The 17028-nt window shown below is 40.1% G+C and overlaps 1 protein-coding gene across 1 annotated transcript in view; it reads left to right on the top strand.

The window, feature by feature from the left end:
- The window catches only part of DNAH11 (dynein axonemal heavy chain 11), a 167752-nt gene that overhangs the window by 84982 nt on the left and 65742 nt on the right, over nt 1-17028 (top strand). The window contains 4 exon segments of the mRNA XM_052779465.1: nt 7568-7593; nt 7595-7727; nt 14225-14455; nt 16463-16609. Coding sequence (XP_052635425.1) covers nt 7568-7593; nt 7595-7727; nt 14225-14455; nt 16463-16609 — 537 coding nt within the window.

Below are 17028 nucleotides of genomic sequence, written 5' to 3'. Positions count from 1 at the left end.
AACCACCACAGCTCTTTGCTTTTGTGTTGGTTTTGTTTTGATTGTTTTCAGTCCAGCACTTACAATCAATTCTGCTGTTAACGTACTGAGAACATACCATGTACGTAGGTGCAAATTTGTGTCAGTAGAAGTTGGAAGTATGTCAGTTAAAGACAGTGGATTGCACCATTATAAAATATGGGCCCACAATGGAAGTGTGTGTGAGGATGTATATGCACCTGAGGATTTCACAAGCTTTAGTGATGAATGATGAAATAAATTAAAAAGGAAGAATGCTGGTTAAGCAAACAAAGCTGATGGGCAAACATCGTGAATGGTAATGTGCTGACAGTGCTAAGGCATGCCATTGCATAGGCTGAGAAGTTTCTAAGGCTCACAGTAATTTACTGGAGCTCCAGAAGTTTTTCAGTATCCCACATCTGTGCAGTAATCATTCTTAAATACTCTGCATATTATAAAAAAATTTTTATAAAAGTAAAGGCCAGAAGAAGCAACTATTTCTCAAAAGCATGGATATGAGGCATGGCCAGTCAGTCCTGCTGTCTCTTGAGCTCCATCTAATTTTATTTTATTCTTTTGGTCGTGGCAACCTTTCAACATTTTCCCAAAAATGGGAACACCATGTCTAAATGCCTTGCAACTCATGTCCTACACAAACACACTCTTAAATGTACTCTTCCCAGTAAACATACTCTTTACAGCATTTCATCTTTGCATGTTTTCCAAGTTCTACATTTCCTACTAGCTCATCTTAGTTTCCTTAGTGCTCTTAAACATTACTGTGTATTCTAAAGCCTTACGTATTATATAGCTTTTCTTCTGAACTGAATCTCTGTTACTTAGTCCCTGTGCAGCCAGTTTTTTTCATAAGCTATGGATGTCTACTACAAATACTTGCTCCCATTTCTTGAACAAGTTTCCTTATTGTGTATTTTCCTCATATTTCAAAGTTTACAGTCCCTCAGTGGCTGTTGTGAAGTCCCAGCATTAAGAATTAAATCTGCTGGTTTTAAAGGAATACTGTTTTCTCCAGTTTCCTTCCAATAGGCAGACTTGGCTGAACTACTTTAGTCCTTATATCCTTATAATGGTCTCCTCCTTGCATAGTCCTGTCAGTATTTAGCTGGCTCCCCGTTTTCTAAGGAACTCAGCAGTAAAGCAGTTTCATGCTTCAGCCAGAATTAATGTCAAACATGTGCAGGGTAGGTGCCCTGCATCACCACAAGCAATCTTGTCCATATTATTACTATTACTTTTCTTTTAAATTATTTCCAAATCCTTTTTCATCAAGAAACGTTAGCATTTTTCTTGTGGTCTGTTTCCTCACTGACAGAATGTCTCTTTTATCTGTGAATCCGAGAGGAACTTATGCATCCCCATCACAGCTCAGTTTTTGGCCAGCTCTCATGGTTTTCCCTTTGAGGGCATAAGTACACATGCCGATCAGCTTGACTGCTTTAATCCCAGCCAAAAAGAACCATGGGTTTAGGGTTTCTGGTTCTATGTTAAACTCATACTAACCCCAGATGTGATTATATTTGTTTCATTCAATGGGAAATAAGGGTTCAATTGATCATGCTGTCTATCACTTGATCAATCTCAGCTCCCACATAATTTCTGAACTCGCCAGCCAATTGCCACCAAGGAGGCAGGTGGATCAGGGACAGACAGACACAGTTACTGTTCCCCCCCGAATGAAGTCTCAGTTATGTTATTAGACTGCCGAGAAGCTATCGAGGATTTCTAAGTTCCATAGCACACAAAGCAGCTGCTTCTGCAGTTGGCAAGCTCTTGCAGAGTTCCTGTTTCTCTATGAAAAGCTCCAGGCTTTTCTCATTTGGATGTCAGCCATCTTTTCTTGAGTACTTAGAGACTTGATTTTTAAGGATACAGCTATATTAGTAAATCTATGAGGTCTGTCTTGTGCTCCTGAGGACTGGTGGCATGACATGGCTGGCATCCACGTGGCTTAGCTTTTCCCTTGCTCTGGTCACAAAATGATGGTGGTGGCATAGAGCCAGTTCGAAATGATTCTTGCTCTGCACAGCTCCTTACTCCTGCTGCAGCACCATTTAGTTTCCCATGGATAAAGTCGTGCAAGTGTGCTAATACTTAAGTAGGATGGGCCCTGTCAGACCAGTGGCCAAGCATGTGTCAAGTCACTCTTTAGTTCATTAGCATTAAGATACGCTGTTGTCTGTCCTGCTCTACGTTCACTCAGTGAACCTAGAGAGCCTGCATATCTGAGATAAGCAGGAAGAGGTTGAACTGAGAAACACAGTGTAAGAGAGAGATCTGTAGTGAGAGTGATGTGCAAGTGTGAGGCTCAAATGGGACATTTGAGAAAAGAGGGGGTTTGTTTTCTTAGGAATGGTGAATGCTACATGGAAGTTGATATTAATTCCACATTATCCCAGTTCTTTTGTCCACGTTGATTGTCTTCATTACTCAGTTGTGCAAATTTAAATCTTAAAAATGTCAGATGATATACTCTTGCATAGTCCCTCTCAATCCACATTTTTTTCAAAGAAAGGGATAGGTCTATTTTGGAGAACTTCCAAAGTTTTTCTATTACTATCTGAGGTACCCTTACTGTAATATTTATACCCTGGTTGTCTTGCAAGAAATGAAGCATTTCCTATTGTTTTGTTTTGTTTTGTTTGTTTGTTTGTTTGTTTGGGGGGTTTTTTTTGGTCCTCTGTCAAATTAGACTGTTATTTATGGCCTGGGCAGAAGATAAATGTTTTCAAAATATGACCTCCTTACTTAAGCAAAGATTGTTCAAAATGTAGTCAGTAATAATTACTCATTTTTCCTCACAGCTCTCTTGTTATCAGATCATGTAGCATCTTCATTATTCTGTGTGCAAAGCAAACAGTGCACAAGGTCCTTTATAATAGTGGGAATTCACTGGGGGGAATGCAGATGAACCCTGAAAACATGCCGCATCAAATCCACGCCTGGTGTGATTTTACCAAACTTCACTAAAGCTAAAGGAGATAGAAGGGTTATGCCATGGTGAGGACCTGGTTGCCTGCTTTTTATGACTACCTTTTCAAGTATATGCTGTATCCTATATTTTTATTGTCCACAAAAAAAAATTAACAAAGACATCTAATTATGTTATAGCTGGGGCTGTGCTGGAAATTCCTGCCTAACAATACAATATAGTAAAAATCACTCAGTTGTAACTTTGTGTTTTAGAGAAAAGTAATGGAAATTATAAATAGTGTGTTTGAATTTGAGCTCTAGAACTAGCTATTCCACTAATTTTAACTAATTTTACCTATTGCTACTTTTTTATTGCATTTAATTGCTTCTGTTCTTTCTCTGCAAGGTTTCTAGAATTCAGATCTGCTGCTGTTCTCTTTATTATTGGCTTTTGCAGATCCTCTCATCTAGTCCCTCTCTTCTTAGCCTTCATAGCAGTTCTTTTCAACTGTTATCTTCTGCTTTGTAATCTGCACTTGTAAAATTACAGCTAACTATTTGAATATGTCTGCATTGTAAGCAAAAGATTGGTATATCTATATTTCATGTATACTACATTCACCTGCATTTAAACTAGCTGTTTTCAGGGATGTTCACAGTATAGTTTTGACAGTTGAGTCTAGGATACTTACTCAGGTATACTTCCTTTTTCTTTGTCGGGCTTTCCAGCCGAATAATCCTGGTAGGACTAGTGTGTGCCTGGTATTTCTTGCAAAGACTTTCACTAGGACTTGCTTACCATGTTTAGCAACTTGTGATAGATGCACTGTTGCTTCAACTGTTTCTGTCCTGTTTGCCTTCACTTGTCACTCTGTTCACCTCCTATTCTGTACTCATTAGTTATGGAAGTTAACTATTGAGAGGCTTTTGTGTTCTGCAGTTATCCATGTGAGCTCCAGTAGTACTGTGTTGGATAAGCACAATATTAGAATAAAGATTAGAACATACTACTATAATGTACTCTTTAAAATTTCAGAATTTTTTTCAAGGGATGGCCAAGGGCAAGAGGAGAACAGATGAGTTCTGGGTATAACCTAGTAAATCTAGAATTTAGATGCTAGGGTAAAGTTAAAAGTAACAATCCTGAAAAGTCAGTGTTACTTCTCAGGGATCTGCAGTTCATATAAACTAATGCTGTTCCTTACAGATACAAGTATTTCTTTTAAATCACTCCTAACAAATCATGTTGGGTAGAGAAAGCACCTTCTCCCCTGAAGTTCAACATAAGATTGATATAAATAGGGCAAAAATAGTAATCATTCCATACAAACAATTGTTTAATATTTAGGGAGGATAAAATATTACTCAGGGTACAAGACTAAGGAAAACACCAAATTCTGATTTTTGTTTGGCAAATGGTCCAAGGCTTTGATTTGGACCACTACTTACAGCGTTAAGTCCAAATATGAGTAATGTGAGCAGTGTAGGAGGATGTAGAAGATGTAACTTATAGCAAGACTATGTATGGCTTGCAGCTTTGGAGGTGCGATAGATTCAGTTTGGTACCACTGCTATAGCAAGGGCACTTGTGAGAAGCACATCAAAGCAGGGACAGATATCTCTAGGCTCTCCATTACTGCTGCTACCATAGCAAGGATGATACGCAGATCTGAGAAGCTGGCTACTAGAGGAATAAGAGAGGAGAAAATGAGGTGTCCCAAGCATCAATATTGCTCACCATGCCTCTGTTATTATAACTGAAAATAGATTTTTATCAGAAAATGGGGGTGACATGAATGAGAGGGAGAGACAATGTCTAATTGAAGGATACATAGTATAACAGAGAAGAAATTTCAGAAAACTCACAGAAGTGTCCAAGATCATTGAAAATCATGAAACAGACGTAGCAGATTCTTCATGTATGTTTCTTCTCTGATTCAGAGTTTTGCAGTGAAAACCATTTATTCTTGTAGCATTTTGATTTTTTTCTTCTGTGTTTGCCCTTCTTTCTCATCAGCCTGATAAAATTTTGCTGTAAATTCCAATATCTTTCTGTGGTCTTTGTACTGCTTTAGTGTAATTTTCATCACTTGGCTAGAATGGATTTCTACATGGACATTTCTCCCATTTGCCTCTTCATGCTGAACATATTCAAAGTAGATGACATTTTTCTTCTGTACCTTAGACCAACTTGCTGATCAGCCTGTCTTTGTAACATCCCCGGACAACCTGGACTCCATTGTGGTTTTGCATGGCTGTCTACATTTCTGCCTAAATTCTTGAAGATGGGGGAGAACATTACTTTCTTGCAAATATGAGAACATGCACTGCTGTTTGTAATTCTTGCAGGAGTCAAAGGTCACAAGTGATTTAAAACCAGTGGTTTCTCTTGCTGACATTCTCAAGTACTTTCTAGACAAATGTGCAAATTGCCTGTGGTTAGAAGAATTTTTACGTTCATGTAAGAGAGGTATTTTTCTCTGTTTGACGATAAACGAGATCAGTAGGGGGACCAGAATAACTACAGCAATTCAAAACTCTGTTTTAACAGGAAATAGTCCTCTGCATCCCATTCCATGAGTCACAGGAAAAACGTACTATGAGTTGTCGTATCTCTGGGAAGCTGGTAGGCATGTTGGAAATGGAATAGGTGCTAGTGAATACCTTCCTTTTAGAAATATAAAGAAGTAAATGGACTAAAAAACGGTGCAACATGCAGTTAATTCACAGTGCAGTCTAAAGCATGGGCTTGGGGGCTCTGATTTATTGAATATTTATGGTTCACTCACCAGTAAAGATTTCTTTTATGCCCCATTTAGTATTTTAGTCTGCATCATTTCACTTCCTGTCTGTCACAACATGGAAGACTATCACTGCTTCTGTTTGCCTTTCTTGCTTCTTCCTCTTACCCTTTTTTAGGTCTTTCCATTTTTTTCTTTTAAGATTTTCACATCTTCTGCCTTTCACCTCCTCTATTTCCACCATGGCTCCCAACAGAAGGGACCAGTCGTGCTTTTCTTGCTGTTATGCTTGGCCATATCACACCCTTCTGAAAATGGTGTCATTGATCTGAAGCCTTCAATAATCTCAAAATCCCACTCAGTTTGTGCAGCCATGAGAAAGAAGGTTTTTGTGAGTTCCAGCCTGACCAGTGCTTGTGACCAGAGACCATTTCTTAATTAATTTTGCTAAAAAGGGTGAGAATAAAAAAAGGGCATACCCTGTGATTCAGCATAAAATCCAAGCTTTACAAAATGTTGTAAATAAATGTCCCTGGAAACAGTTTCTCTTCGAGAGGGTTTTCTGAAAAATGGCAAAAGATTTTCTTGTTTTGACTTAGTTCTACTGAAACTTGCTCATCTTTGCTCATAACTAAAAGTTAATTGCAGAAATGGCTCTCTTGTGTTTCCCATGCAGAGATTTATTTTTAGAAACTATGAGATAGTGGCAAGTCTTCTCTATTTTCTTTGTAATCTTCTTTCCAGATACCATAGAAGCTTTTTCCAGTGTTACTATCTACTCCTCACTTTCTCTCTCCTCTCTGACTGCTTTAAGACCCAGTGAAGTATTGTCTCAGATCAACCTCCTCCTTTCTTCACTGCTTTTTTTTTTTTTCCCCTTCTTTTCTTTCAACTTTCTGCTCTTTTTCCTTTTTCATCCAGGTTTCACTTAATAGGTAATGTCAACTCCCGACTCCTCCAGAGGCGGAATAAACCTGTCACTTCCCTGGCATACCTGACTGGGCTCTGTCCTGACTCTTGTGGCTGTTGAGGAAGTGATAAACTCTTGTGATACCATTTGGATGTTTTCTATGGGAATTGACAATATTGATGCCATATGGTTTGAGAAGCCCTGTACAGCAAAAATAGCTCATTTCATAAGAAGCGTATAGGAGACACTCCAGTCCTGTGTTAACAGCCTGATGTCTGTCATTTTGCTAATAAACCCAAAGCAAATACAATGGCCAAAACACGTGCTAACTGCAGTAAGTAGGTCCACAGATGCAACTGAGAGACTAGAATAACACTTCCTTCCCAAATGTGAGTTGCTTTAGGTAGGCCTGGTGATATTAACAGCCGATCACAGATTACTTTTCCTTTGAATATTTTAGCCTACCCTTGTTCAGATATCACTTTCCACTTTTGTAAAGAATAGTCCCTAAAAATTCACATACAAACTAAGATCCAGATCTCCTTTTCTTCCCGTGCTTTTAACAGGGTTGCAGTGCATATTAAAATGGCAGGAAATGGCTTGAATAGATTTAGCAAGTCAAGAGCTGCGTTTCTGTCACCGTGACCAGCTAAACGTGCGCCTTCTGGCTGTCTGCGTGCCAGCCAGTCCCTGTGGCTACATTATTATTTATAGCTATCAAACCAAGTAACTGATACCAACGTGGAGAGAGGGAAAGGAAGCTGCGAGTACGCTGTGTTTGTACAGTGGAAAGGGAGTAAAACCTGTTTGCCCAAGGTAACATCCTAGCTGACGAAGTTTATTAGCTGCAAAATTTGTTTTGGAGCCTCAGCTGTGCACTGGCTGGTGCCGGCGCTGGGCCATGGTTCGTTGCATGCCTTTCTTTGACTGCCTCAACTTGCCGTGTGATTCTTTTCTGTCCCTTTTCCCTCCCTCATCTCCGCAGATTGTTCAGTGTTCCTCTCCTGCCGGCTACGCTGCGAGCGAGCGCTCAGAAGTTCCCAGCCATCGTTAACTGCGCGGCTATTGACTGGTTTCAGGAGTGGCCGCAGGAGGCCCTGCACTCTGTCAGCGGGAGGTTCATTGAAGAAGCCGAGGGGGTTGAGGTACAGAGTTTCAAGCTCGTCCGTCTTCTAAGAAAGCAACAGAGATTATTGAAAGATCGATAACTGAATAAGCTGGGAAAAAACCCAACGCTCTTTTTACTCCTTCTTGTGTACTTGTTGCCTTCGGTGTCCTGCTAAAAGCTGAATTTTTATGGCGTGTTACTGCCCGGTTCCTTCAGCAGAGCTTAGAGAGCTGTCTAGCATGGGCAGAGAAGTGACGGGAAAAGAGGCATGTAATTCATAGCACTGTTTTTGCAGAATCCTTCAAGTCTAGGCTTTTTAAGACCTCACAGAATTGATTTAACCCTTTTCAGTACAGTTAAATATATTCACTAGTGCTGTAGCAGGCGAGGCTGAAATATTGCCATGCACAGTCCTGGCTAACTAAAGAAGAGTTTTGCCCCTCTTCAGCAACTAAGCAGGTGAAAAATTTCCCCTATAACCACATGGCAAATGCATTTAGAGTTTTAATATCTGGGCAATGACTCTCTTTTTGTTCCCAATTGATCTGGAGTGTGACTTGTTTGTTTCCAGAAGAAAAAAAAAAAAAAAAAAAAAAAGTCATGCATTAGTGAGTTTCCTTTCAGGGGAAAAAGGAATATTCTCATACTCTTCTAAGGGTTTTAACCAGCTGCCTCTGTTGTCAGCTGGAAGGAAGAGCCTTCCCGTTTCGGTCAACGGTAGCGCCGGTCCCCGGGCAAATCCTCCATTCAAACCCAAACACACGGAGCCATCCTGAAATGAAGCCGAAGGAGAGGGGGAGTCTGCAGGGATGCCTGGGGCTGCTTCCAGGGTAACCCGCGGGCCCTTCCCCTCCTCCCCGGGGCTTGTGCGGGGGAGAGGGGCGGCGGGAGGGCGGCTTGGCCCGGCCCGGCCCGCCTGGCTCCCGCGGGGCTCCCGCGGCACACGGATGCCTCCTGTAGGGCTGCAAGGGAAAGGGAGGTGTTCGCAAACCCTTGTCCTTTCTCTTTGCCGTCGGCTCCTTCTGCTTTAACAGCTCCTAAGAGACTTGAAGTGTTTGTTTATTAGGCTAGCTGTTTTGTCGTCTGGTGAGCTGCGGGGCGGCGGGGGGGGGGTGTGTGTGCGTGTCTGTGATACCCACTTGCGTTTAATTCTTAGTGGGATACCAACTTACAGATTCCCATTTATTTGAAAGAAACTGGTAGGATTACGTGCAGGGAGAAAAGAGAATAGAATTTATTTTGACTTAATTATATTTTTTTTCAGATCCTTAACTAATTATATTTTTCTCCCTTGAAAATACATCTGGTCATTAGAATTTAGGCTTTTCATATTGAAACTGTTTGGGGGGGGTTAAACTTTTTTGTTTTTAATTTAAGCATTATGTTCCTATAGAATTCATTTTTTAGATATTTAGGAAAAATTTCACTGATCCAAGCAACTGTTGATGAGTCTCATTTCACATTGGCATTAACTGCTCCTGGTAAATATCTTTCTTCTTCAGTTCCCAGCAGATGAAACAAATGGCAGCTAACAAAATAACATGACACTTTATTGACAGTGAGTTAAGGTTTCTGTGTCATCAGCATACGTAAAGCAGTACTGGGTGCCTGAGTCATGTCTGCGTGTGCAGCCGATGAGAAGACCAACAGACAAGACAGTAGAATGCAAAAAATATTAGGAGGAGACAGGGGAAGGATTTGAAAGTGATGGGAAGAATGAACACAGAACACAAGCCTTGAAATAACAGAGAAACTATGACAGTGTTATGGGGGGAGTGAAGGAGAACTCAACCAAGAGAGACAGAAGAAAAGCAAAACTGAACCAGAAAGGTAGGAGACGTGTGCAGCAAAGAGTCTGAGGAGGAGTAAAAGGGAGGTGAAGGGAGAATGATCACAGAAAAATAGTTAATAAAGGGAGGAGGAACAGGAGAGTTGCAGAGGTGTATTAGGATATCAAAAGAATGAGAGGGGCTGGGTGGAAAAGGACCACCCTGAAGAAGTGGGAATCTTAGCTGCAGTCTGCCATCCCCTCTCCGTCGAAGATTTATGGGAGGTGGTCTCCTTTCTTCCTCTCATCTCTAGTGCTGGTGTGTTAATACATCATTTCACTTGCTCCATTTTAGATTATTTCAGGAAAGCCTTTTGTTTGTTCTTGGTAGAGAAATCTTATTAGCCAGGGCTCATGTATGCCTGGACTTCTGAAACATACTGTAATCATGCTGTCCCTTACGATGAGTAGCGTGAGGTCTGTTGCTGAGTGATTATTTTGGCATAATTGGCTCCTAATTGTCCTTTTTCAGAGTTTCCAAAAATACAGCAACAGTAATAGATTTTGTTGTTGTTGTTGTTGTTCATCACTGTACAACAATATTACAGATTATATTTAATTAGGGTATCTTGAAGTTAAGCTAACGATCTTTTTTTTTTCCTCTTAAAAGTTCAATGCAAATGTGACGTCATATCTACATTGCTTTAACAAAAACTGGAAAATTTCTGGGTTTAAATGGTGAGAGAAACCATTAAAAATTCACCGTGATTGTGGGAGTTGAGAAGGAGGTCTTAGATTCTCTATCTCCTTATCCTCAAACCAAGTCTAGGTACTTTTCTGGAAGATACAGTTTATCCAGGGAAAGAAGGGGGGTAGACTGAGCTCAGCAGGGAGGTTGTGAGCTGCAGCATCAGTATGTGCTATGAAGGATGCTGTGAATGTCCCTTCTGCCCTGTGTGAAAGTGTCTGAACAGAAAGCACAAGTGATCCTCCCTAATTATGGTGCCAGTTGAAAATAAGTCCCATGAGCATGAGCCCCTTTTCACTCGGAAGGACGTTGGCCAATGTGTGGGTTAAGGACGAGACAGTGAGTTCGGAGATATTTGGAGGGAAGTGGAGAGTATCAGATATTTAGTCAATTTGGATGTCTTTGATTTCTTGGGAGAAAAGAAAGGAAAAGAGCCCTCTTCTGTTTCAGTACTCAAATTGCTAAAGTTAATTTTAAAAGAGTGCAAGAAAAGAACACTGTGCAGCGGTTCTGAAATCCATGTACCGAGCTTAATGAACTTACAAAAGTACCTTTATACCTCATTTGCTATAAAACATGATGTATAGTGTTTTAAAATAACGTCTCCGTTTTCAAATTCAACATGACGGACAACCTCTCATCCTTACTTTTAGCAGGTGTCACATATCAGCACTGAGTACAGAATAAAAGAATCAGGATTTTTTAATCCATCCCTTTGAAAATAACAGCAATGTACATCTCTGCCATCTCCTTTGAGTATTTTGCTGTTGCTGTCTTGCATGCTGCTCCTTCTCTGCTTAGCACCAAGCAGCGCACACTGTGAAGCATACCAAGGATAAATTTGTTATGCTCTCAGTTTATCTCACTCTGAAGTATTTTACAACATGTGATATGGCAAAGAAGCAGCCCGAAGTACAGTGACATTGGTCTTTTTTGCTCTTTGCTCAGCATGTTTCAGCTAGCTCAACTTAACTGCAAAGAGTTAAGATTGATCAATTTAGTGATTACCATTTTACATCCTGAGGAAAGTTATAGGGAGGACGCAGGCAAAACTCCTGTCTAAACTCTACTTGTAACTTACGCTGGGGTTTTTTTGCATGCTTAAAAGTTGGTCAGCCAAGGCCTAGAATAGAGAGACTGCATAAGAATGAACAGACTTTATATTTTCTTTCAGGTTGTATATAGGCTTATTGCTCAGTCATCTTTAGGACTATTGAATGGTTTTGATTTGTACCAGTCTAATTTTCATTACTGGCTTCAAGCTACTTTATGCTTTCTAGCGAACTGCAGTTAAATCAGATTTTGTTACTGTATCAACTCTTTTTTGTTTGCCTCTTTTTTAATAAAGAAGGCTAAATTAGCAATAATAATTTCCTTTGCCTGCAACCCTGAATGGGCATATATTGAAAAGTACAATGCAGTATTAAAAAAAACCCAAAACCTGGAGATAAATGAATGGCAGAATAAATAATTTATGCTAATGAAATTACTGCAATTAGTAGTTCCACAATGACCCTTTTAAAAGCCACAGCTGTTAATGTCAGGAAGTGCTGTCACCGCTGACCTTATCATAAGAGAAAGTGACAAATTGAAAATGCAGGGAAGACCAATCCTCAAAGAGGTCTGTTCGGGAACGATTAGTGTTTTCTGAAAACCAGTGTGAATTACAACCAGCTGCTCTCTGGCTCGGCGTGTCTCCCATGCTGTGCCATTTTGTTAAGCTCGATAACAATAGTTATTTTGCCCCATTGAGACAAGTTGTCTCGGGCCACTTCCAGCTCTACCGGAACCCACTTCTTCCCTCACTGATTTACAAATGAAACTGTTGTTAGAGGGCTTTTCAGGGCTGCTGAGTAGAGACCTCTCATAAGGATCATGTGTAAGGAGGTTGTCTTTCTCTAGGAAGAGCTGTGCTGCAGGGTGCGTGTGTCACGAACAATGAAAAAAGGAGAAAAAGGCTGAAACATATGTCAGTTGGAAGCCAAGCGCGGCTCAAATCTGCATAGAACGTCCATTCCTGCTGACTAGCCTTGCTTTTACGAACAGGTTTTTTTTTTTAAGATGAATTTATGCTAGCTTTGCCTCAACTAATGATGTTCTGATTTTTTTTATCTGTAAAGCAATTTATTTCTGCTTTCTCTAAATGCAAATCGTTCTTTATTTAGTTCGTGTTTTAATTTCTGTTTTTGTAATCATAGGTGAAATAAGTATTCTTCTAAACTAGCTTTTAAAAGTCACAAGAAAATAATGAGGTTTCTTACTGAGAAAAATGGCAAGTCTTTCTGCATCAACCTGATTGTAATATTAATGATGTAGGCTTAAAACATTTAACTGCATCAACAGCCACTCGTGAGCAATTTTCCCAAAGTTCCCTAAGCATTATTGACAATGCTTTGGTAAATTATGTGTGACTTTCCTAAGAGTCGGTGTAGCTCATTTAATTCATATTAATTGATTTTTAGGCTTCCCTTGATTAATTGAACTGGGTTCGTCTTGTACAGAATGCAATAAATAATCATTAAAATGAGGGAGATGTGACTCCACAAATTATAAAGTTTAAGTATGCTAGAAGTCATAGAGGACAAAATGGAAGTTAGTTACAGTGATGGAGTTAAATGGGTTTTCTTAGTATTTCCCTGTTAATTTTGCATACAGTCTTCTCTCTTAGACCTGTATAGGCATATATTCTAGTAATATAGGTAGATAGGGTCCGTTAAAACAAACAAAAATTAATTTTGGCAGTTTCTTATTTCACCTTTATCCTGGGGAAGTATATTTGTATTCAAAGTAGTATAGTAGTACCTTGTATTTGCTAGTTCAGTTCTCAAAAAATTTAGAAAAAGGACCTTTGAGCTTTAGTCCTAGAACTACCTCTGTTCTTGCTGCGAGAGGTGAATAAAGACAGGCATTTTAGCTCTGCGTTTTGCTCAGAAATACATGACTAAATGACCACCTGGAGCTGTTTTAAATATGTCTAGCCTGTTTTGGTTATGATACAGTATGTGAAGAGTTTTCCAGTCTCACGGCTGCATTTTCCCCCCTGTGACGAGGGAGACACCCCATGCAGTGCTGTGTGGCACCCAGTGCAACTCCCTGGGGCCACAGGACCGCTCTGGGGTCCTTTCTGCAGCGTGCTGAGATTTGCTTGGAGCTGTAGGTATACTTTGTGGTTTGATGCCTGGGTGGCATGTAGGGAAGAGTGTCAGCTGTCACAGCTCAGAGTGGCTCTGAACTCCATTAAGTCATAACTACTTTTCTGGTCAAATACCCCTTGAAACTGATAGAAGATCTCTTCAGCACAGAACCGTTGCTGATTTTTCTGACATTTTAGGGTATGTGGAGACTCAGCTTTCAGAAGCACTCCACAGTGGTCTAATCCTGCCCTCATAACAGTTTATGTTAGTTTATCACTGACTTTGACAAGCACAGATAAGCAGGGACTTGTACGACTTCAGAAATCTAAATCATGGAGTCCAGTTCTGTTCAATCTGAAGTTAATGGCATAAATGCACTTCACTCTGAATAGGAATTTGATGATATATGAGGTATGTGGGTATCAGTGTGATTAGAGTAACCACTCTGTTGTATTTCTTTTACCTATACAGGATTTTCCTTAAATAGGATTTTCAGAGCTGAAATAGAAAATCCATACAGTTTTAACTCTGTGTATAGCAGTATAGTGACTGATTTTATCTTTGTTTCTAGCTTTTAGGAGTATTTATTAAAAAAAATAAATGAAAGTATGTTGAAGCACTGAGCTTCTGTGGTGATGAAGACTTAATGAATGCCAGTGCAGAATTAATTAATTTATATGCAAAAAAAGTTGGGGGAGGCTCATTTTGCTTTAATGTTTTTTACATGCTGACAAAATTATGTTTAGGGTAGACTGAAGAATAGATTTGTGAACGAGCCATCCTTAGAAACATAACCTTTTCTGATTTATATAGATACGCTTAATTTTGGAAACATTTCTTTGCTCCTGGGTTTACATTTGTTCTTGTTCCTTGGGTATGTTCAGCCACTCATCCAGGACTCCATTTGTGACTTCATGGCTTATGCCCACACCAGTGTGAATATGCTGAGTGCCAAATACAATCGTAAGGACAGGCGATACAATTACACTATTGCAAAGACTTTTCTGGAGAAAATCATGCTTTATAAGATCCTTCTAGAGAAGAAAAACAAGGTGTTGGGACACATGGAGCACTTGGTGAATGGCATGCAGAAGCTGAAGGCAGCAGCTTTCCAGGTGAACTGTGAAGGTCACAACCTTTTCTTTCATTCTTTATAAATAATCTTGGGTTTACTGCGGATAAAACACAGTTGTCACAGCCCCTTTTCATTAGATTGATTAGCTGTGGGGTGGCATTTTTGTGTTTCATTGAAATTACCTCATTTGGGAAACAAGGGTGGTTGTTTTTCTTCATGTAGAGGCTCTTTGAACTCTTTAGCTGTCTTTGGAAAGGGGTCCATCCATTTGAGCAAGGACAAAGTCTGGAGGGAAGGGGACCATAGTGGTGCCACAGTAAAAGGGTGGGAGGGGAAGCAAATGCCACAGTAAAAGCCAGACCATGGAGAGAGAAGATGCAGTTCTGTACGTGGGGATTTTGTGCGTGGCCAGTGACCAGCTTGAGGGGTAATGAAAGCAGGAGGAACAAGTGTGGAGCCTTTCCGTCAGCTGTTGTCACCTCCTTGTGGGGCTAGTACCACTTAGCCCCCAGTCAGTACTTCTGCCTACAGTTCCATTTGTGGCTGGTCAGTCCACAAAGACAGAAGGGAGGGGAAACTGCTTTGAAGCCTTTCCGCCACCCCACCCACACACGCGTTCCATAATCCCTTTTGCAAATGCTGAAGACAAGCTGTAATCCAGCAATTTCTTTATTAAAAATAAAAAGTCTGCATGTTTTTATAAAAAAACTGCGAATGAAATGCTTAGTTGCAGTCTTTACGTAACGCGGTGTCTTGGTGCTACAGCATCAGATTAATAACAGGAGCTGGCTGGCTTCTTCCCACTTTGCCAGCTGAAGACCTGCAAAAATAAATGGTCAACAGAAAAGGGTGACTGCTTTTTTAAAGTCTCTTTTTAATAAGGTATCCCATGCTAATAAATTATTAAAACGCTCTTTTTCTCTGAATTCTAATTTGACGATGACCAAAAGGTAATTTGACAATTCCAAGTGCTGCATGCTGTGCTAGCAGACAGAGCCACAGCTCTTATCTAGCCAGGTGCTTGAACACTGAGCCATTTTTATCCTGCACTCTGGAGCTCTACACAAGAATATCAAATGCAGCACTGCTTAGTTTTTTCAGAAAGAAAAAGACATAAAGTCAGCTGAAATAAATTGAAAAATAAACTGAGTGGAGAGATTTGGGACCTCTACAGTCATCTATTACAACTCAGTATTACAGCTTTGTCTTCTCATTTCATAATGGTCAAATTTGAAAAGGTAGATTAGGTCTTATAAGATTTCAGGAGCCCACCAAAGAAGAAGAGCCCTCAAGACCTTCCATGTAATGAAAGTTCAAGCCCTCTAATATTTGTCTTCCTCTTTGTCTTACCACTCCTATCCAAATCAGGTTAGCAAGAGCCCCCTCTGGTTAAAATACAGCCTTTTATCATGAATAGCTCCTAGATAAAATGCTTGGAGGGATTGGGGGAAAAAATAAAAAAACCCAAGTATTTGCAACAATTCCTTTATATGTGGAAAGATATCGTTGCTGGATATTTTGATACGGGTTTCTCGCCTAGCAGGCAATAAATTGCTATTTCAGCAAACTAACAGGTAGTCTTTGTTCATCAGTCTCTGAGCCTGTCTTAACCTTTCAGCAAACCTCTGCTGGAATTATCTGCTCAGAGTGATTACTAAGCATTTTCCATAATGTCCTTTTACATTTGCATCTTCGCTAGGTGCTGCAGCTGGGCCTTCTTGCACCGCTGAGACACCTGGTTACAAACACAACCTCAGCAGCTAGACAGACATCTGAGCATCTCAGGGGAGCTGCGGGGTCGCTGGTGGGAGCAGTTAGGCTGTTCTTATTAAATTCTTTATGTCAGCAAGATTCTGTGAGCTACAAACAAGGAGCTGTCAAATGGAAACAAAATAAAAAAGGAGAAGACAACACTTTTACTACTGAGACCCAGGAAACAAGAATTTTGTTTTCAGTTCAGCTTTTTGGGGCTTGTGTGGTATAATCTGTCCAGAACCGTACCTAATGACCCTTGCTCCCAAATAACGTATTACCTTTTGCCCAGTAGGTAGAAGATCTAAAATACAAACTTGCTTCTCGAGAGGCAGAACTGCAACTGAGAAATCAAGATGCTGAAGCTTTGATTGCTAAGATAGGGTTTCAGACTGAGAAAGTGATCCAAGAAAAGGCCATTGCAGATGCAGAGGAGCAAAAGGTCAGTCTAATTCCCCCATTTAGTGCTGTTGAGCTATATTTAGCACAAAATAAACCTTTTTAGGTGAACAGTTTTGAACAACTTCCTCTCCAGGGAGCATAAAGTCTAAAGAATTATTATACTTACACATGTAACAGCATTTCACACCGTGATTACCACTTGACCTTTCTTTACATTATGCTTTTTCCCAACCTTTTAGCTGTTTTAATGAGATGAAAGAACAATAAATACTGAGCTCATTCAAGCATTTAATGGATGTGGATCTTGAGAATCAGACCTATTTTTAATACAGTAAAGGTCAGAGAGTCATCTCTGAGCACTTCAGATTTCTAAAGGCTTTGAGGCTCTAGGTAAATTGAACAACTCAATTGATACAGAAGTTCATTCCAGTATCTCACAATATTACAAGTTGCAAACCT

Source organism: Harpia harpyja, chromosome 1, assembly GCF_026419915.1.
Source record: "Harpia harpyja isolate bHarHar1 chromosome 1, bHarHar1 primary haplotype, whole genome shotgun sequence".
NCBI classification, from domain to species: Eukaryota; Metazoa; Chordata; class Aves; order Accipitriformes; family Accipitridae; genus Harpia; species Harpia harpyja.
Note: the sequence above shows the minus strand (reverse complement) of the source record. Positions and strands in the feature narration are given on the sequence as shown.